Here is a 26,439-nt window from a genome sequence, read left to right as displayed (position 1 = left end):
GCCAACACAGGAGGTTCACAACGTCAGGCCATAGCCAGGCCAGGTCCTGCAGCCCTCAAGCATGGCCTGCCTGCGAGCTGACCACCTCCAGCAGAAGGTTAGCAGAGGGAAGACATGCACCACTGCCTCCTCTGCCAATGCAGCTGAATTTCCACTGATGTCGTTGATATTTGGTACCATCCACAAAGCACTAAGTGCTGTGCAAACAGCTCTGCCTCTGCCCTCGGGAGCGATCCGTTAGTACTTTTATCACTTACAGCCCAGCCCCGAGTACGAGTGCCTTTACTGTTATGTCGTCTCCAATGCACTAAGCTACACGTCAGGACCAAATTCCTTCTCCTTTTCGCAGTAGAAAATTGGATTAGGAAACTGTAACCAGATGGGATCTGCTGGTACAATCCATTACACCAAATGTCTGCGCATCCCCACTGCCCAGAGAGCTCTGTAGACCCCACATAGCAAACACTGCTTAACACCCAGGCTGTGTCAGCCCCGTTTGTGGCTTTATGAGAGAGGAGAAGATGGGGAAAGCAATAGCAGCAGCGACAAGATGCCATGCTTGGTAAATGGAGCACTTTTCCAACACAAATGATTTCTTGTTGTTAAGTGATGCTTCTAAAATAACTGAGTAGAATCCCATCTGTTAGAAGTGGACACATCTCCTATAGCCCTGGAACAGAGGGCTGAAGATTTTGTGAAGGCTCATCTGCTCCTCTGCTCCTTAGAACAGACTGTAGGGACAGGCACAGAGATCTCTCACGGAAACTAAAGGCAGTGTCACCTCATCTGACCTCACCCTCCTGGCAGCACAAGTAAGGGTTCTGACACCACAACTTTTGAAGTGCTTTTTTTTCCCCCTCAAGTCCCTGGTGACTGTGTACAACTGTGAATCACATTACCGAGTTCAGAACAACTGAAAAAACATTAAGAAGTATATTGCCTCCTGTTTTCTTACCTCCAGAATATCTAATATTGATCAAAAGCTGCTATACAGGATTACTTATACCATCATAAGAAGCTGCAACTCCAGCTGTCACATAATTAAATTCAAGACAAATTAAACTCCAGGTTAATTTACATCCAGAATACCGGATGGAAATACTATCTGAGAGAGATGAAATACACAGTACATTCATTTAATGCTGACCAAAGCATCACGTGGTGAACCAATGCTGAGCAATGAGGGCCACAGGACCCAGGTCAGAGCCAGCCATTCTGTCTTCAACACTCCCATCTCTGGTCCAGATGAAAAGTTTCTCTGTTATTCAGAGAATTACTCCATAAGCAATACAATGCCTCACACTATTTTTTAGGAAATAGTTACACCAGAACCTTCTGTGACCTAGAGTTTGTTTTCCTTGGATCATAGAATCACAGAACCATCAAATGGCCTGGGTTGAAAAGGACCACAATGCTCATCCAGTTCTGTGCAGGGTCACCAACCAGCAGACCAGGCTGCCCAGAGCCACATCCAGCCTGGCCTTGAATGCCTGCAGGGATGAGGCATCCACAGCCTCCTTGGGCAACCTGTTCCAGTGCCTCACCACCCTCTGTGTGAAAAACTTCCTCCTCATATCTAACCTAAAACCATTCCCCCTTGTCCTATCACTATCCACCCATGTAAACATGGAACAAGTTGTTCCCCCTCCACGGATCTTGCTGTCAAATGAATGAGAGGGTGAAATGGGAGAAACAGAGTGATGGGGTTTGCCATAAGAAACAAAGTTCTTCCAGAATGAGACCAGACCTGTTTGCTGAGGCACACCACGTTCTCATACCCTTTCAATCCTGAGAAACAGCATCACTTGCTGGTGAGCACATCGAGGAGGGGGAAAAATGAGCCTTCAAATACAGGCTGGCCAAGCATGCAGGCCTGAGCCTTGGGATTGTTGAAAGAGATTACAGAAAGGAAGATTAAAAACTCTCATACGTGATCCTGACAAATCTGGCAGCCACGTCACTTAAGTCCCCTTCTGAAAATCTTAATAATTATTTTGCTGACCCATCCCCCACTTCAGGAATGTTCTGCATCGCAGAAAATGGGTTTGTTTGCATTTTGTAACCAAGTAAAAAAGAGCCTCTCTGTGTGCAAACAGCAGCATTGTGACAATAAATTATAATCTGTTGTTCTTTAATGGCCAAATAAGTATATGCTGCTCTCTATGCAGTATTTACCAGGCTGCAGAAATGGATTTATGTGTAGAAAATTGCTAGATAGCGAAGTAATCCTGCGCAGCAATATGCCCAACAGATGCAACATAAACCTCCTTCCTTCTCGTGTTCCATCTCAAATGACCCCACAAAGATGCTGGCAATAAAGAACAACAACATAAGAGATGCTATATCTAGCTTGGGTTTCTGGTTCACTCGATGCCTCCCTCACACGCCTCGTGATAGTGATTTCAGCACAGATACTTTCTTGTTTACTCCCAGACCTCACTAACAGGCTTCCAAAGAAAGCTCTGCGTTTCTTTTTGCCTTCTCGCCACCAACTTTGCAGCAGGAGTTAATTACTGAAGCAACTGTCAAACTCTTGACACTTTTAGCTCCTGAAATACCAGAGGCAGATTTTAAGCAGCAAAGCAAAACAGCTCCAACAGTGAAATCCCTTCTACCTGACGCTCATGATGTTGCCTTCAGGATGCTTCTGCAGGTACGCCTTCACCACCCAGGCTGTGTGCTCTCTGTAGGTCATGACACGGCTGAGGAATAAGCAGAGAGGGGAGAGGTGGTGAAGGCAAGATGGGGGAAAGGTGAGGGTCCCACAGAGCAGGGCAGCACAGGGATTACCATTCGCTCAGAGCCATCCTCCGGTCGAACACGCGGATGGAGCCGTCACCCAGCCCTGCCACGATCAGTGACCGATGGGAGTCACACGACAGGCTGGTCACACAGCTGTCTGCCCCGGTGGGGATGTCCTGCAGAGAGAGCACACAAAGTCCAGCTGACACTGAGGTGTGTCTTCACGCCTGCAGCCCCCAGGAGGAGGCATGAGGGGGCAGGCTGCTAAGCCAGGCACATCCCTGTCCTCCTCCACCTCCTTTCTCCATTCTGTACATCAGTTCAAAACTAAACCATGGTTAAACCGTGGCATGGCATTGGTGCAGCCTTCCTCCAGACTCTCTGGATAGACCAGAAGTGGGAGTGGTGGCCCTGGAGATGATGGTCACTGCTGCCTGTGATAGAGCTGCATGTCCCACAGCTCATCCCAAAGAGCCCAGGGGAGGAATTCCAGCAAAACGTGCTTTTGTGAAAAGCAAGGCACAGTCTGTTTTGGGAAGGAAAAGTTCATATTATCCTCTACTAAGTATATCTATTGAGATAAATTGCCAGAGGAGTTATTTCTCCATGAACCATCTTTGTTAGGTGTAAGCTGTGAAAGCCACCAGAACGGCAGGCAGGATGGTAAATGTTTGGAGGACTTTAGTCAAGGAGGATGAATGTACCTGTAGAAAGCAAAAACTTCTAATGGCACATACAAGAACACATATAAACCCAAACCTAAGCATGGCACAATCATTACAGTCTGTGTACCTCTGCAGCTCTGGAGCAGTGTCAGAGCAGACACAGCCTTGGACAGTGCCGTGCCACCTATAAGTGACAAGCAATTCAGGTGTTCTCATTAGATGGCAGACACTGTGTGCACTAAAAGGAATGACATGAAGAAAGAAAACTGGAGCTCACAAGGAGCTGTGCTGGGAGCACGTGGTGCACTCTCACTCCGATGCTGTTTGCTTCCCCCTTCCTGCTTGCCATAAGCAAAAGAATTGCTCGGAATCATGCCTATGGTTGGCATGAAGAAAAACATTTTCAGTTACAACAAGTAAAAACTAAGCAATGCTGCAAAAGTGGGATAACAATCAGGAGGCACGTTAGAGCTGCATTAGCTAATTTCACACTTCAGTCCTATTTTTGCTGTCGCACATATTCACCTTTCCTAGCTGCTATTCACAGCTGAGTGAAGGAGCTGCTGGCTGGAGCACCCAACTCCAGAGCTGTTTGAGCCAGCCATGCTAACTGCCTGAAAGCAGAGCACGTCTTTGAAGCAGGAACAAGCAGCAGAAGTGAAAATGAGGTACTTGCTTCTTCAGCTACATCCAAAGTGCTTCCAGAGGTGCACTTTTTGCAGTTCAAAGAGTGGGAAGCACCTTTGTTAGCTCAGCTTACTTCGCTTTCTGCTCTTTGTGCTGAATTTCAGTTTTCCAGTGTTACTGAGTCAGGAAGTTCCAACCACTCCAATTTCAACACCACCACTCTTTGTAATTAGAAAAGAAACTCTTTTTTAGATACTTGCAGCACAATCACTCATCCTCACCATTTCAAAGATTTTCACCTCCTGAATTTTGATGTTTTCTAGTTTACATAGAAAAAAAAAAATACGTGAAAGTAATTAAGATTAACATAGGCCTAATCATCCTGCTTTGCAGGGTTAAAGCATGGCAGCATTTATCCAGGGCTGATTATCTTCTAGGAAGTTTGGAAACAAGCCTTCCTGTTCCCTGCAGCATGGCAACCTCACTCAGCATCCTGCTGCAGACGCAGAGCCGTGTGCTCACTGCTCACAGGACACCCCAGCAGCTCTCCTGAGTGCAGGCAGCAGTGTGGGAGTGCTGCTGGAGGGAAATGCTGAGGAGGACACGCACGGATCTTACCTGCACTTTCATTTCCCTGTCTGTGTCCCAGATGCGGATTATCCTCACATCTCCTGAGGTCATGAGCAGCCCAGTCTCTTGTTCCCAGTCGACCACCATTCCTGCTCCTAGGAGAAAACAAAGGCAGGGGTGTGTAAATTAGGTCAGCAGAGGCAGATGTGCTCTGCTTACAGCCCAGTGTGTGTAGCACAAGGCCACGGAATCTGTTGTTGTTACAGGAAATCTGCAGCTGCATACACACATCCACACAACCTCCAAATGGGATCAAAGTCCTGGATTTGAGTCCAGTCCATGGCCTCTACCTCTTGCCAGGAGGAAATGCTTAGGAAAGCCTGGGTGCAGAACGTCAAACCCGTGGGGCAGACACGGCCCTGCAGGGCTTTGGGAGATGCCTGCAGGGTCCTCATAAAGCACCCACCCCATACAGAACACTGCACCCAGCAAAGACTGAAGCAGACCAAAGTGGTGACATCACACACAGCAAAACACGTGATCCTCTGCATTGCTGTGATCCCTCATTTTAATAGAAGTTTCCGAACAAGAAACACTAACAGCAGTGCTGCCGGGTACTGAACTGAACATTGCTAGGAGTAAAAACCAATTTGCTATACAGACAGGTTCGGCAATTACACTGCCTAAAATACATCCGTGAGAGTTTTTGATCCTCATCTTCGAGGGCACAAATTGACTGCTGGCTGAAGTCTACACAGAAGTCCTCATGTAAGCCTCTTGCAGCACAGAATGGATACCCCTGCACACCTGACTTTGGCACCTGCACACAGACAGGTTGGCAGCCTGTGTGAACTGGTGAACTTTGCTGCCATGGCAATTTGCAGAGACAAACCCACCTCCCTTCCAGTCAGGGAACAACGCGCCCACAGCCCCACATTAGCTCCCTCAGCCCACACAGAGCACACTGCTGTCAGAACACAGCAGTGCTTGGACCTGGGAATTAACTGCAACAAAACCCTTTGTTAGGAGAGGAACTCTCCAAGGAACAATCCTTGTACATTTAATTAGAGGGAACTTCTGGACCAGCACAGCGTGCAAACGTGTTGCTAAAAGCAGAGAGCTGTGCACCAACCACCCTTTGGTGTTTACACTGCAAAGGCTGACCAACCCAAAGCTACACGTTTGCCAGGGATGCTTTGATTCATTAAAAACACCCTATGAGAGCGTTAAAAACATTTTGCCAGCCAAGGACCGGCAGCCGGTGCCGCCTGCAGAGGGCGCGCGGGCGCCGAGTAGAAGGGCCGGGTGAGGCGGGCGCGCAAAACCGCGGCTTAAAAGAGGCCGCGGGGAGAAAAAAACCTTTGTGACACCGCGCGGGTGTTCGGCTGCGAGTGGCGCGGGAGGGCGCCTTCCGACCCTGCGGCTGAAGCGGCACCGACTGCGAGAAACGAAACAGAAAGAACAGAACTATTCCACCAAAGGGCAAATGGTGTCATGGGGGGAACGACAGAGCGCTGGCTCACGTCTGCATGTTAAATCGTAGTATTTTAGGATGAAGGGAAAACAGAGTCTTACTGCTAATTATAATTTCCTTTTTAATTAACGGAGGTCCTTGTCCAGGACTCACCTGCTGGGCGCTGGCTGGTGGCTGCAGGATGCTTCAGCCTCACTGAGGCAGAAGGAAATGCATCCTGTGGGTACCTGCAGCCCTGGTCCTGAGCTCCTCCTGCTCACAGCAGTGGGGCAGAGAGGGGTGACCCCATGCAGCCCCCCGAGCTGTGATCCCACACAGCCCCTGACACACCTGAGGCCACACACCTGCAGTACTGGGATCCAGCAATGCAGTTCCCCAAAAGCATCGTTAGCTATGATTAAGGTTATCCCGTAAGGAATGATATGTTCCCAGGTAACAAGAAATAAATCATCCACAATGCAGGGGGAAAAAAAATGAGGTGGTTGTTGCTGTTCCTGAGCCGTTTAGCACCAAGTGCTTGCAGTGCTGTGTGATGGGAGATGATGAGCAAAGCAGCCGCTCTCGAGGCTGTAACTTCCTATGGCTGCTCCCCCAGGATTCCCCCCGTGCATCAGATATGTGTCTCATGGGGACTGTTCCCTGTGTAAGTTTCAATAAATAACAGCGGTGTTGAAAACAGCTGCCTTCTGGTGTCTGTGCTTATTTTTTTTTTATCATGGCTGAATGTGGGCAGCCTGCACCAGGCACCATCAGGAACACCTGCACAGCCCACAGACAGCAGCACCTTGCGCTGTGATGGATGATTTCTGAGCACGGACCCCCGTGGCTGAACAGTGAGGCACAGCACTGCCTTCCCCTCCAGGAGGCAGTGGGAGGAGGGCTGCGTGACCTCACCTCATTAATTCTCACAGTATCCTTCAGTCAGTGTCACTCTCCTCATGCCAAGGACTACGCACAGCAAGGGAGAGCAGGACCTGCGATGCTGGAAATGCACACAAACCCCTGGAGCTGCAACATCTCCAATTACGTTATTTCTGTAAGCAGAACTCAGGTGTTTCTCCCAAACTTGTTCCTATGGGACTCACCCCCAGACTCCGGGAGGTGTGGGCTCACTTTACCTTCCCCCCCTGCTCTACAGCACAACTTCAGTGTGATTCTGACCCTTGGACCATTTGCTGGCTGCAGCCTCCATGAGGCACAGCCACCCCCAGATCCCCCCAGGTGCTGAGATCCCCCAGGCTGCCTCTTCTCTTCTTCTCCCTCTCCCACCTGCAGGGTTACAGAGCACAGGAGCAGCAGCGTGACTCAAAGCAGAGCACAGCCCCAGAGGGCACGGCCCTGTATTTCTGCAGTGCAGGTACTGACGTCCTTCACTTTGTTAGGGAAGCCCCAGGAGAGCAGGAAGGAAGCAGGGAGCTGGCAAGCATGTGCTTCTTCTTTCTTGCTTGGCGTAAGTAGAAATTTGCTTGAGGTACAACAGATGACGGCTGTTTACCTACTGGGGCCAACAGCTCCCACGAGGCAGAGATGGATGGGAGTGCACGCAGGTTGGACATACATCCCCTTGTTAACACATCTCCCTCGGGGGGCCCTGGGGATGGAGGCAATGCAGCTCACACGGACGTGAGGGATTCTGCTGCTGATCTGCACTCGGTGGCCCGATGTGACCTGCACCATCATTAAACCATTGGTCTTTCTCCAACGTACCAGAGATCTGCAGTGCAGCCATTTGTGCCGAGCGAGGCATGAATGAAGAGACAGCCCCTTAGCTTCCATTCAGTAAAATCCCCACAGAAGACTGGGCAATGAGAATGGATTTTTGGTGCTTTAGTGATGAAATAGTGGTGCATTCTGCTGCCAAATGAACGGCGAACCTCGTGTGCTTTTACGACTTCCTTAGCAGGCGAGAAGAGATCGTGAATATTTTGTATTGATTCCCAGGTATTTGCTTGCAGTTGCAGGGATGAAGTGCAGTTGCTTGGCATTAGCAGCACTGATCCAACAAGAGAGTTGCTGGCCCTTCCTTATGCTGCTCGGATGCCTGCATTACCAAGCAGGGAATTCCCTGCAGCCACGCCTTGCTAATTTCAGCCTTTCCATTTGAGAATAGATTTCTGAGTGAAACACAGAGCCACAATGATGAAAGCAACACATCAGCTTTGCTAATTTCAATTTCAGTGCTTTGGGATCTGCAAAGACCTCCAGCTAAAGAGCTCTGCATCGCACACCCCTGCAATCATTTTTGTTCTGTTGATCACTACGGATGTGTTTGGCTCATATCAGTCAGCAAAGATCGATAATTGCAGAGCAGCTCAGGAGCATCACGTCAGCACTCACCCCACGTATGTGTGCACACAGATGCTGGCATGCCAGCCATCTGCTTCCCAGCAGCAAGAAGGGGTCAGGCTCGGTGCCATGCAGCCCTGGGTCCCACAGCAGGAGGATGGGGGCTCACCTACCTCCCTGCCACATGAAAGAACAGAACCTGTACCATTTACCTGGCATTTCCCTGCCAAAGGACTACATTTACTCTCCTAAGCCTGCTAGGTGAGATTCTTTAGCTTCTCTCTCTGAAGTGATCGTTATAGCAAAAGTGTATTACAAAATAATCCCAGCAAAATCCACATCAGCTTAATGGCCTCTTGCATTTGGAACCTGTCATCCAAACTCCTTTGCCTGGAGATGCTTTGAGATCTTCCAAGAAAGAGAGATTTCTGCCTCCCAGAAAACTGCCCACGCTTCCTGTGCAGAGCTCAGCAGATGATGCAGACCTGTGGATCTTTATCCTTTCCTTCAGCGTTGGGCTGAGCTCACCCAGAGCGCACAGCACCATCCCTGCATTGCTCACAGCCATCACAGACACACACAGCATGAGGAGTTGAGAGGGAGGAGCAGCAAAGCCTTCCAGGAGCCACGAGGACCTAGTACTCATTCCAAACAACTCCAAAAACCAACCAACCAACCAACCAGACGTGGACAAGGAGCTCCTTCCCACCCCGCCTGGCCATAGGAACAGGAAAGAAAGCACTCACCTCCCTGCTTACTTCTGTCAAGATAGATTGAAACCCTTCGGGCCAGACCTGTGAGAAGACAGGGATTAGGGGTGACACCACGGGTCAAGCCAGAGCAAAACAAATCTTACAACAGGATTAGAAAAAGCAAGTTGAAGCAAAGGACAGGACAGAGAGAGAAGCAGAAGCATCGAGAGCAGCACATGCCTCCATCCCGAGCAGCATTAGTTTGGTCACAGCCCCTTCCCAGGACCAGTGGCTGTGCACACACCATGCCTGCAGGTCTGACATTTCCTCTTGAACGAGGAGATCTCAGGAGCTGCACTCAGCTGGCTCTGAGTGAGAGGAGAGCCAGGGCCAGAGCCCAGGCTGCACAACCCTGGTACCAGTGGGGAGCTGCAGCTCCCATGGAACTGACACAGCACAGCGTGGGTGCACCACACACAGAGCTGGGGGGGAGCAGCCCGAGGGCAGCTGGGAGCAGATTCCAGAACTGCTTGGCTTTTCCTACAGCTTTTCTGCAGAATTTATGCTGCCTTGAAACACTACGGCTACTGACAGCATCTTTTGCCTTTTTCTCAGATCCTCCTGTCTCTCGTGTTTGTCATGTGAGAAGTAACAATGCATTACACCAGAGCACCTGGTACCAATGCATCTTTAATTTCGACTTAAAGAAGCTTTCCTGGCACATCGTGCATGCAGACGCAGATCTAATTAAGATCAAAATCAACACAGAAAACTGCCCACACAGCAGTTTACCAACGTTTAATATTCACCATCCCTGAGTCTCACTCAAGCCGACTGATGTGCAATGAGCTGGGGTCAAGCTACTTCTGAGCGAGAGCATCTGACCCAGCTCAGCACTTGGTGCATTCAGTTCTTTCACCTCGGGCTGCACAGCACAAAGAAGGTCTGGAGGAGTGTGAGAGGTTAAGCTTTGTGCCTCACCCTGTATCATCCCCCATCACAGTCCCTGAGCATCTGTTACTGTCAATACCCCATTCCTTTGACAAGCTAGTGATGCCTTCAAGCTTCCAAAGGATGTATTTAGGTACTGTGTATTCCTCCTTCCTTTCATAAGAGGGAAAACTGCCTACAAGTCAGTATTCTGCTTGCAACAAGACTGTTAAATTCAGAGATGAGTCTGACATTGGGGAAAAAGATGGGAGTGGAGAGAAGGAAATCAATAGTGGGAGCACACAAACCCCTGCAAAACTCCTGAGCTCTGCAGCTTCAAAGATGCATCTTCAGTTTTATGAGCCAGCGCTGGACCACAACTCAAGTCTTGGCAGCAAAAGATAACTGTTCAATAGAGCGTCTCATTTCCAAGGGGACTTGATCCACATAGCTCTTTTGAACTGAGTACAGTTATTTCTCTCTCCACAGAAATCTGCCCTTTTCTTCTTCTGAACCTAGTTCTATTGCTTCAAAGGTGAAAGGCAAGGGAAACAGGGCCCAGACTTCCTAAGACCTTACTGGAAAGAAAAAGGCAAAACCATCTTAAGAGAACAGATTCAAGTTTCAGCACACTTGTTTTGGCAAGTGTAAACTCTCAACTCTTAGAGCTAAATCAGCTCTTGCCCAGCTCTTAACCTATTTTGCAACATCAAACATCACTGCTCTCTAACAACCCTTTCTTCTACATTAAAGCCCTGTAGAGAAGACGGTAAAGTCAGCAAATGCTATGTCCTTATATAAGGTGCACGTAGAAAGCAAGGTAGGAGAATGGAGTTAGCCTGAAGGAGTTCAGTCTACAGCTGTCACATCTTCCCTGAACACGACTGATGATGCAGCAAGAAGACGATACAAGAGCAGTCCAAGGGAATTCCCAGACATCAGCTGTTCAGCTGAGTCCATCACCAAGGAAGCAAGATTCAGAGCCCAGAGATGGTAAATGTTAATCAACATCCTTCATGAAAACTGGAGTTGGCAAGAAAGGAACACAAACCAACTGAATGACACTACAAAGGGCAACTTGAGATGACTGCTGGATACTTTCCTCTCTGCCTACGGACGAACGCGCGCCGTGCATTACCACTGTTTTCATCCTGCTCTTATTGACATCTCTGCAAAGAGCAAGTTTGGACCACGGCAATTTTCTCAGTATGCTGCAGACATCCAGCAGCTTCTCATCAGTTTTGCACACATACTGCAGTGAGGCACAAAGCCTAACGTTACCTCAAATGCAGTTCCTCATTCCTAAAACACCGGAGACGAAACAGGAGGTATTAAGGAAAACAGCAGATACGAGCTCAACAAGGCAGCACTGGTAAAATCCAATGAATAGCTAAAAGAGCTGTGTCAGACTCCTGTGATGAGCCACAAGCTCTGAAATGAGAACTGTCAGATTTTAAGGTCAGAATGAGTGATGGTGGTCATCCTATCTGACCTCTCACACAGCACAAGCCAGAGAATCTCACCCAGCAATTCCTGCATTAATCCCACAAGCACTGATTGAACTACAGCACATCTAGAAAAACCCATAGCCTTGGTTAAAACTATTCAAGTGACAGAGAAACCCCATCAGAGCATTAGTACATTATCAGGTCTCAGAAGGACAGAATGTCCATCTCCTTTAATATCTTAAAACAGACTTCAGGATTACCTAAACTGGTCTTCTGGTTTCATTCTGTGCACAGCAGGATGTCAATGCTTCTTTTTACATCTTTTTCTAAGTTTTCTAGCATCCAAAGCTGTTCAATGTTTAACTGTGCTGTCGTGCAAGTGCCAGCTCTGAACTGCATATTTCTTGTCACCTCCTGACCCACAACGAGCAGTGGACAGTAAGTGCTGGAATTGAGCTAAATGAAGTCAAGGTGCAACATGCAAAGCTGTGCAAAGGCTGAGCATCCCATCAGAAGGAAAGAGGCAGTATGTGAGCCACTATCCCACCCAGAAGGAAAGAACAAACTCCTGCCACAAGGAGCAGGGTAGTTCCATCGTTGTTCTACAGATCTCTCCTTAGGAACAGGCTAGGGGAACACTTGGCCAAGACAGCTGCTCTGAGGCTTGTGAAGGACCCCAGTAAGAGGCTGCCCCAGCTGTTCTTCAGCATGTGTGGGAGGTTGTTATGCTGGGCTTTTAGTCTTGGTGGTTTGTTTTATGAGAAACAAACACAAAACTTGGCCAAAGGCCATTCCAGAAAGGCAGAGACTGTTAAACAAGGATGTTACTGGTGGTTGATGTTGAGAAACCCATTTTACTGTACTCATCCTGAGAAAAAAAAAACGTTTCAACATGAATGACTTCTGACCTACCTCGTGTAGTTGGCAGCATGTCTGACAGCCCCTGCCACGCCGTGACCATCTCAGGGTTCTTCTCCAGATCTGCAAAGTTCTTCCATACTCTGATGGCACCGTCATCTTGGGAAGCACAAAGAAGAGAACACGATGCTATGTCATTGCCAACGCAACCCTCGTAATTGTGCACAATAAGAAGAACAGAAGCAACACTGTACTCATAACAAACTCCAGAACTGAGAGCCTCACCAGAACTTAATACTTTTTATTGGAGTTGTTTTTTCTTTGATCTTATTCCATTAAGTCTGAAGGATTGTTCTGCTGGGAACTGCTCTAGAGGAACTTTTCTCCCTCCTACAAATAACACCTGACATCAGATGTCGTTCATCTCTTTGACCAATCTTCTCTAGGAACTGTCTCTGTCCTCCTTGCTCCAGCATTGAGAACCACATAAATACCTTCCTAAATACAAAATACAGCCCCACAAAGAAGCTGAATCAAAGCCCAGCCCATCAGCAGCAAATCTTTCAAGTACATCATGTATTTTTCTCAATTTGTTCCCCATCTGTGAAACTTCTGTGCTAAGAATCAATAAATTGAAAGAAAAATGTCCTAAAGGCCCTCTCAAATCCTCTTCCACCTCTCTTAATTATACCCAACCTGTATATTTCAGCATGAAGTTTGAAAAGCTATTGAAAACACTTAGACTGACAGGTTTAGAATGGTTCCTTGGGAGTGAAGCATTTCTTACTCACAGCTTTACAGACCAGTGAATGAGAAAAAGCTCTTTATGCTTCCTTACATGATGCAACAGGGCATTCTGGAGGACTGCTTCCCTGGCTGAGACACAGGGACTAGAAACTCACAATAGACTCAGAACTATGGGAGAAGTTCAGTGCCTAAAACAATTCCTGTCTGCTCTGGACTTCAACCAGCAACCAATCCTGATTCCTCACACTTTGGCTGCAGCATGATTTTCCCTTCAGCTCTGAAAGCAGCTTTTGATCAGCTAAGGAGCACAGTGCCCAAGGAATGGCACAGGAGGTTGCTGTGAACTTGCCATGCCAGGTTCTACCTCAGAACGCCATAACAAATAAAGCTGTGCTTGGAAATGGTTTCAGCAAGCATTTGATTTGTTTGCTATTTGAGAACACTGCAGCACTTACATAAGCTGTTCAGATATTTCAACGTTGCCAGAAGCAATTTTCAAGTTTGATCTTGGAAGTGCTTCAACCAAGACCACACGGGCAAAGGGAACGGCCAAATGCAGAGCAGGGAGAGCAAGAGGTACAGCACAGCTCCCATACACCTGAATTCTGAGAAGGCTCCCCAGGTCCTGCCCTGCCACATGGAGAGAGCTGCACTGCTTACCTGTGGCAGTCAGCAGCAAGGAGCAGTCCTGCCCGTTCAGGTACTCCATGGCTGTGATCCTGGTGTACCGTGGGTTCCCATTGTGGAAATAATCCAATTTCTCTCCTTTCTCCCAGTCCCAGAAACTGGGGGAGGAAAGAATATGAGGTCAGTTCTTGGCTATATAAGCTCTCAAAGAGATCCACGTTATGGCTAAACTAAAAGCTGTGTGCATTGTATAGCAATTCAATTTGTTCTTCTTTGATATTCAGCCTCATTTCGTTAACAACGTAGGCCCACCTTCTGCAAAAGAAATAGAGCACAAGCCCAGCTGTGAGGAATGATCTCAATCCAGGCTCACGTGCTCCTGTTGCAGGACTTGGTGCAACACTAAAGCACCAACACACGCAGCACGAGCCTCACGTGCCCCACAGCCACAGCACAGAGCAGCCCTTACCAAATACTGTCCTTGTCGGCGACAGCAATGCAGGGTGTGAAGGGATGGAACTTCACCACAGAGGGCACACCGGGGTTCCTGTTGAGGAAGATCTGATCATCCAGCCGGGAGATGCCTGGGGGGACAGCAGGCAGTGGGTTCAGTGCCCCAGCAGCCCCACAGAGGGATGGAGCTGCAGAGCTCCCCAGGAGCAGTCAGAGACCACGGCACAGCACAGCCCCAGACCCTCTGCCCTGCCACGCATCTCAGCCTAAGCTACAAACTAAACACTGAGATGACAAACGCTGGGATGCTTTATTTTGCAGAGCACACCCAGCCACGTGCAAAGAAGCATTTGGCAACCAAAGAAATGGGTGGCAATAGGGTCCAAATCGCTTGGTTGGAACTGGTTAAGTTCCCTCCAGACCCAACCATTCCATGCTTCTGTGAAGTATCAGCTTGTGTTGATGCAGAAATCCACTTCTTTTGTTTGCCAAAATAAAATAAACCTACTTTATTCAAATTACAGCATTCCTGTTTAGCTTGTGGATTATTTATTTAGCCTTTCATTTCAGTTCTTTTAGATTTCAGGTTAATTTACAAATGAAAAATACATTTTCCACTGAGGCTTTCAAATGCTGGTTACAGACCTTTCCCCCCTCTCTTTAGAGCACTTCATGATTTGCAAACAGTGTTGGTAACCCCTGAAACTGCATTTTTTAGCACAGCGTGAATCCATCATGCAGAACTGTAAGCTCAAGAGACATTCACTCAGTCCTGGTTAGTTTTAGCATGCATCCATTTAATTTCATTTTCATTAAGGGATTCTAAGTCTATTCTAATTCCTTTTAATATTTCAGACTTAGTTGTTTTTGTTTTTTTTTTTTTAATGAATATTGGCACATCAGCTGCTCAGGTCAAGCAACCAAATATAAACACTTTCTAGACAAAGGTTTTTCTTCAGGCGAGCATGAACAATCCCCTTTTTGGTATTCAAAAAGATCCCCCAAGCCATTTCCTGGACTCCAGTTTCAATTCTCTATTATTCTGGTTTATGATATTCTGCAGTTATATGACATTAAACTCCCTGTCGAGCCCAGCAAACCTCCAGAGAGCGAAGCACTGCAGCAGGCTGTGCCTCCAGCACCAAGCCCTGCACTCAGCACATCACTTTCTCCAGCTCCATGCACCTCAGTTCCCATCCTGGGGGCAACAGCACCCACAGAAGGACCCTGCCCTGTGGGTGCATCCCACAGGGGGGATGCAGGCAGGGATCCAGCCTGTGCCAGGTCCTGAGGGCTTGCAGGGCAGTGACAAGCAGCAAAACAGCCAACAGCAGCATGACCCCCTGCCTAAGAGCAGGGACCCCTGCCTCTGTGGGTCAGCACAGCTGCTGTTAATGGGGATTACAGTCCAGTATGGTGCTGGGAGCCCCAGGGAGCTGCCTGCAGCATGGGAAGAGGGGCACTCACCCTTCTGGATGATCTTCTGGGCTTGCTTCCTGACCCGGGCGTTGCGCAGGAACCGCCACTCCCTCTCTTTGCGGATCTGGCTCTCCAGGTCGTGCTCCTCTGGGATCTGTCCACACATCAGCGTGTTCACAACATGAGACAGTAAATCAGAACTCCATGAATCACCATTCACAAACATGCGTGTTCACATCAGACCAAGCCACGACACCTTAGCATCTCCATACAGTACACGGAAGAACTCAAAGGACATTCTGATTTCAACCTTCCCATCATCTGTGAAACCTTCCCCTTTCCTTTTGCTGCCCTAATCCTGAGATTAAAGAGAGAGCACGGCTTGGATACAGACTGAAAGCTATGAACACATTAAAATCTATCTTTCAGTAGAGAACTGCAGGCCAAAAAATGTGTTGCTTTATTCCCTAATTCCTGAGGTGCGTGAATTACCAGCATGACATCCACTGCTAATGGCAACTGGTTTCATTTGCAGGAAAATGATTCCCCTGAGTGGCCTGGGTTTGGTTACACACACACCTTCATTTGGAATGGGAGCCTGAGCAGTACGTAACCACTCAGACCTATTTCATTGCTTTTATTCACACTCCACAGCCATTGATGGCTCCCTGCAGGACCCCACCTGCAGCCAGGGGGACCATGGGGTGCAAAAGCAGCTCCAGGCAGCAGGTCACGTCCTCACCCAGAGCACAGCATTGGAAGGAACAGCCCACTGATCTCACCCACAACCCACTGCAGGGTTATGTGCAATGCGTCCTTTGCTTCACGCTTAAAAAATTATCCAAGAGCAGCAACACTGCTGCTCTAGAAACACCTCTGGGTCGATGAAGATGAGCTGTCTTCCTTTGATGAAGGAAATGATGCTGTTCTGGGCAGAGCGAGCCTTGGAGAAGGGTGACATAAAAGACAAAGTCCTTTTGCTCCTTCCCCTTCCCCACAGACACACACTTCTTTTTTCCTGACTAAGAAAGTACTTAAATCACCTGCCACTGTTATATGTGCTATCTTCAAAATGTATTATGCTCTGGAAAACAACCATTACTGAGCTGAATTGCTGCTGCTTTAAAATAAGAAACCCACCCTTTCTGCTGGGAAAAAAAAAAAGGAGTGCTATTTCAATTTTTCAAGAATATGACATCTATTAGAAAGGCAGTGACAAATGACCAATAATGTACAGCAATAAACAAACCTGAGATAAAATACATCAAAGTAGATTTGAGAGCACGGAGATTACAGCTACACCTTAATGAAAATCCAGCTTCTCTGGGAATAAATTAAAGTAGGACCTAGGAGGAGGCCAGGGGATGAGCAGGGCACGAACAACAGCACATTTTCCAGGGGGCACCCAGCAGCTGTCTCAGTTTTGGGCCAAGAAACCCAGTTTGCAGCTGAGCGAGGCACAGCTATGCTCTCTAGCAGATGAAGAATATCAGATTAAAGGAGCTGCCGGGTTTCTCGGGTCTGAAGAAAAAGAACTTTTCCGTGGAGGCTGAACTGAAAGCTGCTTTATTATCTGATTTCAGCAATAAACACTCTTCTTATAATGAGATCTGCTGAACCAAACCTATCACTGCCAAGCACTGCCAGTACCTGTAACCACACAGAGGTGCTCGGTACCAGTTCAGCTCGCTGTGCTGCAGGTGACACAGTGTCTGTGGTTCTGACCAGCCGAGCCCCCAGACCAGCAGTGCAGTGAGCACAGAGAGCTGCAGCACGCAGTGCAATGCAGCGCTTCTCCCATTCCCAGCAGCCTGCAAGACAGAGCTGGGTGGGTGCAATAAGAAGAGAGAATAAAGGGGAGATTTAGGTCAGATGTGAGGAGGAAATTCTTCACTCAGAGGGCAGTGAGGCCACTGAACTGCCCAGAGCTGTGAGTGCCCCATCCCCTGAGGTGCCTGAGGCTGTGGATGTGCTCTGGGCAGCCTGAGCTGAGCTCACAGCAGGGGTAGGGCTGTGGGGTCCCTTCCAAAGCAGGCATGCTGTGATTCTGTGATGACTTTGTAAGATGAACCCCACAGAACACATCACGAGGGAACTTCTGGTAGTGCAGAAGCACAGAATTATGTCAGGACATGCATGTAATAGAGCAGTGACCTCTAGCTCAGCTGCTGCTGGCTGGAGAACCAGAAATTATTATTCAAAAGAACCAGCTATTTAAGCTCATTATTCACGCCTTTGTCTCCCCTCCCATCCAGCTCACATTTAAGCATTAGAAAGTCATTTTAGTAAACAACAGCCGGGCTTTGGCTGCTGCTCAGCTCTCCTCCGAGCAGAGCTCCCAGAGGTACGTGGGAGTAGCAAACTGTGCTACATGATGAGGATCATGACATGGCTCCGATTCTCTGCATCTCTGAGCTTCCACTCAGACATCAACCAGCGACGATCCCAAAACCTCCCACCAAGTGGTGTCAACCAACCAAGTTCTTTTTTTAACAGTGTCCCTCCATGTCAGCGTGGAAGTCGGTATCTGGATGGGAGCGGGGGAAATTCAGCAGTCTGCTCCTGTAGTAAATACAGTTTGTCCCTGCATAGTGTTACTGCAGCATCGCACAGAGGGCTCCCTCCTCCACCAGGACTTTGAGCAACAGCCAAGACAGAGAGCACAGAGCGCTGAAGTGAGGGCTGGGATTTTTCAGGAAGGATTCCTTATGTAATTCTCACCTTCCAGGATCCTTCCCAGCTCCTGCCCGCATGTTCTGCCAGCCCTGAGAGCAGCAGATGCTGGCTCTGCTCTCCTTGATTCAGGGCTTCCTGACAGCTGGCAGCAAGGTTTTCCTGTGCCACGCGGTCCAAGGCTGCCCGTGGTGAGCAGAACAGCCTTTTGCCATCCCAGCTTTAGGAGGAGGAATGACTTCTGCAGAGATCAGAGCTGTGGTAGGTAACTGTTTTTGCTGGCACACCGAGAATTTACAATGCGGCGTTTTCTTCCTCCATGCATCTGATTAGATAATCGATAAATCAAAGGCAGTATGATGGCCTGAATCCCAGCCACTGATTTACGCTGGTAATTAATCCCTCAATCTTTCCAATGAAAGCATTCTCATAGCGAGGTCTATGAAGCAAAGCTGAATTCATAAATTAAATATGACTAAGATGCACTCACAGTCATTTTATGTTTATTCATTACAGGAATAGTTGTCTTATCTTTCCCTGTTTATGACGGTAGGCAGCATCTCCAAATGAAGTATTGGAATTGCACATCAACGTCATCTTTTTCCATCAGTACTCTGTAGACTTTACTCTTTGCCTTCTTCATGAGGCTAACGCTCCCAAAAGCCAGCAGCTGCAAGCCAGGGCTGTTTGTTCCTCACTGCTGCAGGACCAGATTCTAGGAAAGGAGCACTCTTAGGACATTCAGCCAAGACACGAGTTACAGCATGGCCAGGGCTGCCTGGTTACGCAAGCAGTGATCAAGATGTGCCAAAGGAAGCTGTAGTAGAGGGACGTCTCCCTGCCCCTTGCACGTGTAGCACCCACCCTCATTACAAAGCCCCATACAATTCCCTATCAGTCAGTATAACACGCCAGCTTTTTGGCAGAAAAACCTCCACTTGGCCTCTTAAGGCTGCTTTACAAAAGTAATGGGGAAATCAATTCACTTCCTTGTTTCATTAGGAAACACAGATTTTGTTTGGAGCAAACCTTACCTAAAATACTGCTCTTGAGGATGCTCTGTGCTCAGAAAATGCAACCCAAGGCAGTGAATGTCACCAACCCAAACCACGGAAACTAAGATAACATACATACTGCTACTACTCCTGCTTTTACAGTAAAAGCTTAAGAGAGAGATCATTCTGCAATGTTCTGCATAGGGATGTAGCCTGGAGCATCTCAATTCTCACGGTGAGACACTGAACTCTTTGGGAGTCACTACAGTGAAAGGAAAGCCTGAAATTTTCATTTCCAGGACTCCCCCTCCCTGGCTTCTATGAATTAATATGAGAACACTCCGTATGTTTTCTTTCCTCCCCCAATTTTCTTAATTTTATGCACATGAAGTACTAAATCTATATATATATACACACATACACAGCTCCCCATCTACACATTTAAACTGCGTTTTGATTGGCTGTCTACTGTGATTTATTGTATTAATAAGACACCCCTCTTTTTCCTTAGAAAGTAGACAAATGTTTTTAATAAGAACTAAGGGATGGAAGAACATCCTCCTCTGTTTCTTTTACTCTCCTTTGGACTTGAATTGAGACACTGAAACTCATCTTGATGCGAGAAAACCCCGCTATAAAGCTTGACCGAGCCCCATGGGCCAGATGTATTTCCTAATGAATTATTCTGCTAATGATATCAGAAGAAAGTTAATTTCACTAGCAGCTGAGGAAGTGTCAGGCAATCACTCTACCATCTAGTTTTTCCTCCTGGTGATTTTCTAAACAAATTAAAGCTAAGCGGAAACCTAGCTGCCATATAACTGGTTTTCTGATAGCCTTAAACATGGGGGCAATTACCTCACCTCAACACCAAACAATGTAACATGCCTAAAGACAGGAAGGAGCAGTAACAGATGGCTCAGTGGCAATTCTTAGATGAGGCAGCACATAAAATGTGCCATTTCTTTGCATATTCTGAAGATTTAAACATCACAGTTGCATAAAAGCATCCACTGCTGAGTTGCTCAGGTGGTGGCATTAATACAAACAGTGCATTATAGTTCACATTAATTGCAATACCTCCAAAAGTTGCTGAAAGTTCTGTTACAGTTTGTGCTGCTCGAATCCCAAGGTACCTTCATTGTGCTTGCTAATATCAAGGCAAGGTTTACTGCTTACTTTGATTTCACGCTTAAGATTGAAACCCGATCTTTGGCTAAAAGATTCTGGGAATTAAAGTGTTTATTTCCAGTCATTGACAATCTCTACTCATCTCTGAAGAGCTTTGTTTTGTCTCGTTGTTTTGTCTTTTTTTTTTTTTTCCTAGAATAAAGCTTTAGTGCATCTCTCACTTCACATAAAACCAACTTAGAGTTACCAGAAAGCACTCACTTCTAAAGAGATCTCAATGGAGATTTGTCATTACAACCCTCATTCTTTGCTGTAGTAAGTTTTTTTTGTTGCTGAACTTTGAAAAGAATAACAATTCTTCTGAAGTTTTCCCCATGCTGTCATGTAGGCTTCCAATAGCCATGGTATCCTCCTTGCTAAGGTAAAGGAATCAAGACTGGTGCATGTAAGCACAGCTCCCAGGTCACATTTGAGTAGAGAGCCATGCCTCACTTCAAGGGAAGGGTATGTTCTGTTGTCCCCATCTCCATTCAAGAACCTCCCCTCATTTCTACATTCCTTCCTGAAAGCACTCTATGCATGCAGGGCTTTTGCTTTGGGCTCTGCCCCTACTAATACCTGACCTTTCTGGCTCTCACTGCCTCTCCTGCACTCTGTGATAGGCAGTGGTCACACAGCTCACCAGAGCAGGATGATGGAAATACATCCATTCCTTTCCCTCCTCAGCCAGAAGAGGGAAAGAAGGCAAAGTGAACAGATGAGGCCACCAGCCTATGCTAAGAACCAGCACCTCAACCTTTCAAGAGCTGCAGTGTCGTGATTCAGAAAGACAACAAGGTATTACCTTCATGACAGGCTGAGCAAAGTACTTCGCACTCCAGTCACAAAACCCCGTCTGCACTGTGGCTGAAATGAAACTTTTGTGTCCAACGGTATCATCAGCATCATCAGTGGTCTGTCCAGAAAGAGAACAGGATGTTACCCCATGTCCATCTCACTTGCATGGGCAAATTCTACACACAGTGATACCCAGACTGCCTGTGGCAGGTGCGCAAGCAGAGAAAAACCCTCAAAAACATTGCCAAGGATACCAAGATTTCTGTGTCTAGCTCCAAGACCACTGTCATTACATTAACAGAAATGCACAAACAACCTCATCTGCACAGCACACAGCACAACCAGGCTACAGCATGAATCATGAGCCCAAGTGTTTGTGTATCACAAAAACGTCCCAGGATGAGGCTTCTCATGATCTACACAAGAACCTGGCATTAGAAGCAGTGGTGAGGGGAAGGTGATTCAGGTTAACCCATCTTCAGATCAAGGGCATATATGCATTAAATGTCTGTTATAAAGCACATGACATCAAAAAAGAAAAAAAAATAGAGATACCACTCAATTCACCCTGGCTTCAATCGGGTTTTCTGAACTATGAACCATGCTGTTGCTGCTATCCCCGTTAGAATTGAAGGTGTTCCTACTAATGCTTCGACAAATTTTTCTTGGAATCACACAGAAGCATTGGCTCTACACAAATGCTAGTTTAATAAAGAACAGTTAATTCCCAGAAGTCAGAAAACCTGAAATCTGTGATGTACTCTCAGCCTGTGGCTTGCCAAACACACACCTTACCACTTCCCATCTTCCCCTTCCATAAAGCCTTTTCCAGTTTCCTCTCACAGAATAAGCACCAGAAACATCCTGGAAATGCTCTGAAGTAAAGAGAGGGGCAAGCAACAAACTACTGTCAGACAGCTGGATCTGACCAGGAACAGGTTGCCCAAGGAGACTGTGGGTACCCTGTTCCTGGAGGCATTCAAAGCCAGGCTGGATGTGGCTCTGGGCAGCCTGGTCTGGTGGTTGGTGACCCTGCACACAGCAGGGGGTTGAAACTTGATGATCACTGTGGTCCTTTTCAACCCAGGCCATTCTATGATTCTATGATTCTATTACCACTGCCAAGTGCTACCTTCAAGTGATGGCCACAAGTGCATCTGAGTGTGCTTGGACTCAACCATACTTGTCTGAGATGTCTCACTTAAAGTCATCTGAAAGTGACATTCAGAACCCACTGCGCACATTACAGCATTCCTCCACTTGGCACCATACCAGTTCTTCACTCTTCTCTAAATGGAAAAATGCCCAGTACCTGGTGATTGTCATTTGGATGCTAACATGGATGCAAACCCCCTGTCGGCCTGATGCTGAAAATAAGAGACACCATAGCTCTTGGCTGGCCAGATGTCTCCCAGCAGTGACCTGCAGTAAGCTCTGGTCTTCCCAGTGCCAGTCTGGGCTCACATCTGCACCTGTGCTTAGTGAAGAGAGGCTGCCAAGCACAGAGTGGATCAGGACTGCAGTAAAGGAGGTAAGTCTGCTGCTGCAAGGGCATCTCCCAGTATCTCAAGAGAAACATCTGCCTGCATGTTGGAGGAGGAAGAATTGTCCCTTTGTCTGCCTCTGTCCATGCTTTGCTGAGGTTGGAGGAAAAGCAACTGACAGAGATGCAGCTGTGCACTATCGCTCAGGCAGACAAATGTTTGTGGAAGAATAAACAATCAACTCGGATTAAACGCTTCTTGGTGGCAGCAGAAGTGAGTAATGTCCTATATCAGAGACATAAAACACATCCCGAGGAAAAAAATTAATCCATTTTTATTTTACTGGTTAAAAGAAGCTACCCTGGTGTTAGCAGCAGCTAGAAGCAAATGAGGGATACGCAGAAATAAAACACAAAGAACAGAAAGTGTAACAAAACCCAGTGGAGCAGGGGATCAGAACTGAAAGCAAAGTCTCTTTACCTGCTCTGGCCCTTTGTCAAACATTTTTCTTGTTCTGGGGAACTGGTGGGAGTGGGGAGTGTACTGAACCCCCATGTTGCCCACGTTGGCAGGTCGCACAGACGTGATGTCCCGGCTGACTGGTTGCTTTGTCACATCATTTGTCAGGCTGGAGCTGCTTGTGCTGGTGGTTGGAGGTGATCCTCTACAGATCAAAAGAGTAAAAGGATTTAGATAGCAGCAGACATGTGACTCGCCCTCATTTTCTGAACCGCTCTGATACGTATCCCCTGACACCTGGCACGTCTCGCTGAACTGCAGTCCTGACATGCTTTCCACCTCTGAGAATCAGCCCAGTTCTACAAGCAGAAAGCAGTTCAATGCTCCCTCTCACAGCAGAAACAAAGCTAAGCCCCAAACACGAGGGCAGAGGCTAACACCAGCTACGTTACCATTATCTGCTCTGCTGCCTTTACTCCTGCATGCGAATTACGTTACTGCTTTCACTTTGCTTGTTTCTGACAAGACTTATCCTTCACTGCTGTGCTTCCCCTACAAAAGCAAAACAACCCAACACACAGTCCAAAAAAGTTACAAATCCCAGCAGTGAATCCTGACTGAGCCAACTCCAGATTCAGGATCAGAAAAGCAAAATTCTGGGAAGCTGTTGATTATGCAGTCACACACCCACATGTAATGGTGTGACCATGGCACAGTGACCAGCAATGTGGTGACTGGAGTCCTGGCAGACCACAGGGCAGCATTTTAATTTGCGTGCAAACTGTGCAATTGCATGGTTGCATAATGCTACCAGAAGACATTAAAAGCATCGCTGAGCAGTTCAGAGCCCTCCTTTCCAACTTTGAATCTCACTGCTGCACATGGATTGTGAGGCTGCCAGATCTCAAGCCAGGTGTTTTCTCTTGGACAGCATCCTTTGGGAAGGACTCACATTTTCAAGCCTAGCATTGCTCATACTATTGCCTAAGTCTCACTGAGTTTAAGCATCACTTGCTGACCATCAGGTAACCCTGACTTTTAGCTGAAACTGGAGAAAAGAGATCAGATTTCAATGGGAAATCTGGATACCTCAGGTCAGAGTGCATCAGTAAAATCAGCAACATTCACCACGTCCCTTCAATTCACCTTTAGATAACCAGCATGCCTTCTTACGCTTTGTCCTGAAAGGAGTAACGTGTAGAAACTCCCCACCTGTCCCCAGAGCTTTTGTTGCTGTGCCTCTTACCAGCACTAAACCAAGAAGCTACAAGACCCTAGTGGGCTCCTGATGGGGAGCCCTGGGCCCACTTACCCCACTTGGTGGATGTGCATGCCCTTGTTGGTGGGGCTGGCAGGCGCCGACTGCGTCAGTGAGGACGTGTCCAGGATGCGCTGGGGGCGAGCATTGACTGTTGCCTAGAGGGAAAGACACAACAGAGGGCTGAACGGGACTGCAGAACAGCAATTGCAGGGGTTTATTATATGATACAATTGCACACCTGGGGTTCAATGAAGTTAAGCTCTCTATCAGTGTGTGTGGGGGTGTTTAAAAATATACGTGAAAAGTCCCTGTGCAGTTTTCAACATGTAAGACAATTCTGCTGCTCTTGGAGTCTGACAGCACTTACCAGACAGCATCGTTCTTTTGCTTACAGAGACATAACTGACCAACATATCAGCCTCTTCCCGAAAGCAGTCACAGCCCAGGACCCACAGCACAACTTGCACCACGAGGTGAGCTGACAGCACGGAGCTCCCACCCAACACTGCACCACTGCTTGTGGCTCCAGTACCCATCCTGATTCTGCATCTCATGTTTGGGTCACAACTGTCCTTGCATATCTGGTAGCTCCACAGATCTGCCTTCCAGTTGCTTTTGCAACTCCCCTAATGGGAGCTGAGCTTTTGTGGAGGTCACTGCAGGACCCCTATCCTACACACCAGTCCACACCAACTCACAGAGGAAAGCAGCAGGTCTGCATAGCTGGGCTGCTCACAGCTCTGCCCAACACAGCCAGGCCCTCCTGCAGGCTGACACAGACCTAATCCTGAAAGAAACATCTGTCCTTCCTCCTAGGAAAAGTCCCAGATGCAGGCCAGGGGATGGCAGTGAGCAAAGCATGCAGCTCCAGCTCCACCTGCTCAAGGGCTCGAGTCCTGACCACCACCTGCTTGGCTCCATGGGCACACAGCAAATGCCACGGCCTCAGATAAGCCTGGGCCAGCCCCTCCTACAGGCTGGCTGACTTGGGGCTACTTTCCTCCTTCCCATACGAGGTGACAGGGGCCCCAGTGCCATCATCATGGTCATGAGTGCAGTGGGGTCTTCAGTGAGCAGCTGGGACATAAAAATCACAGAGAGAACGGAAGGAAAGCAGAAGCAATTTAACAACTAGTCACAGATAATTATTCATTGCTAGTTCTAATTAGACACAGAAGGCTCAGTTTGCAGATTCTTGCAGTCAGATCTCTGTCACCTGAAACAGCTCCAGTTTCCTCGTGTCACAGCGGAGGGACAAGATGAGCCAGTGACAGTGTGCTGAAGGGGCACACCGAGGGGAATGTGGCAGCAGCCTTCCTTCTTCCTGGGGAAACAGCAGAGGAATTTCTTTTCTGCCAGAAGTGAGCTGTGCAAGGCTGCAGCTCAGTGACATGACAGCGTTTTGCTGGAGGCTGCAGCTCCCCATTTCCCAGGGATTTGCTCCTCTGCCCGTCACATCACCTCTTTCAGGAGGGGAAATGGTAATTCGTAACTTTGCAAATTGACACCGGTAGAGGAAAGAAAAAAAGAGCATGCTGTCAGAATTGCTCACTCCTGCACAGCAAAGCTGTACCAAGAGTGATGTCAGTGGAGGGATAGCTGCTGGGACAATTCAGCCTCAAGGCTTCCATTAAAAACAGCTGGGTGAGGCAATCTGGGAGGGAGGCAAACTTTCCTTAATTAATTTTGATTTCAAAAAGTCTTAAAAACACTGCTTACCAGCTCCTGTTTGTTTGTTTGTTTTGGTACAAAAAGTGTGTTTGGGACTTTTAGAAGATCAGGCTGGGAATGAGATTGTATCACTCCAATCTGCATCATGAATATAAATCACAACTCAGCAGCAATCTGTGGGAGAACCAGCAATGTCTAATCAGCCCAGGAAATAAAACTGCACATTTCCAACTCAGGAAGCATGCACGTCTGTGCAACCTACTCACCAGCTGCTCAGAAAGACATGGCCCTATTTAAAGACCACTGGAGTTCTCCTGTAGATAAAGAGCTGTACTCATGGCTCCGTTACACTCAGTAGAACTTGTCTCATTGGAAAACAAAAATAACTGC

General features: G+C 47.6%; 1 protein-coding gene across 4 annotated transcripts in view; it reads right to left on the bottom strand.

Annotated features, from left to right (window-relative positions):
• RPTOR (regulatory associated protein of MTOR complex 1) overlaps positions 1-26,439 on the bottom strand; it is a 119,021-nt gene that overhangs the window by 3,990 nt on the left and 88,592 nt on the right. For 2 of the 4 annotated variants that reach the window (XM_090122067.1, XM_031598913.2), the window contains 11 exons: positions 24,430-24,533; positions 23,139-23,322; positions 21,182-21,292; positions 15,587-15,692; positions 14,136-14,250; positions 13,700-13,824; positions 12,347-12,451; positions 9,111-9,158; positions 4,653-4,759; positions 2,791-2,918; positions 2,616-2,702 (listed from right to left, as the gene is read on the bottom strand). In XM_090122067.1, coding sequence (XP_089978193.1) covers positions 2,616-2,702; positions 2,791-2,918; positions 4,653-4,759; positions 9,111-9,158; positions 12,347-12,451; positions 13,700-13,824; positions 14,136-14,250; positions 15,587-15,692; positions 21,182-21,292; positions 23,139-23,322; positions 24,430-24,533 — 1,220 coding nt within the window. The remainder of the gene's footprint in view (positions 1-2,615; positions 2,703-2,790; positions 2,919-4,652; positions 4,760-9,110; positions 9,159-12,346; positions 12,452-13,699; positions 13,825-14,135; positions 14,251-15,586; positions 15,693-21,181; positions 21,293-23,138; positions 23,323-24,429; positions 24,534-26,439) is intronic. The other 2 variants (XM_090122068.1, XM_031598914.2) reach the window with 1 other exon arrangement.

This window comes from Phasianus colchicus, chromosome 20 (assembly GCF_987193195.1).
Source record: "Phasianus colchicus chromosome 20, bPhaCol1.hap1.1, whole genome shotgun sequence".
Taxonomy (NCBI): Eukaryota; Metazoa; Chordata; class Aves; order Galliformes; family Phasianidae; genus Phasianus; species Phasianus colchicus.
This window is presented reverse-complemented; position numbering and strand designations above follow the sequence as displayed.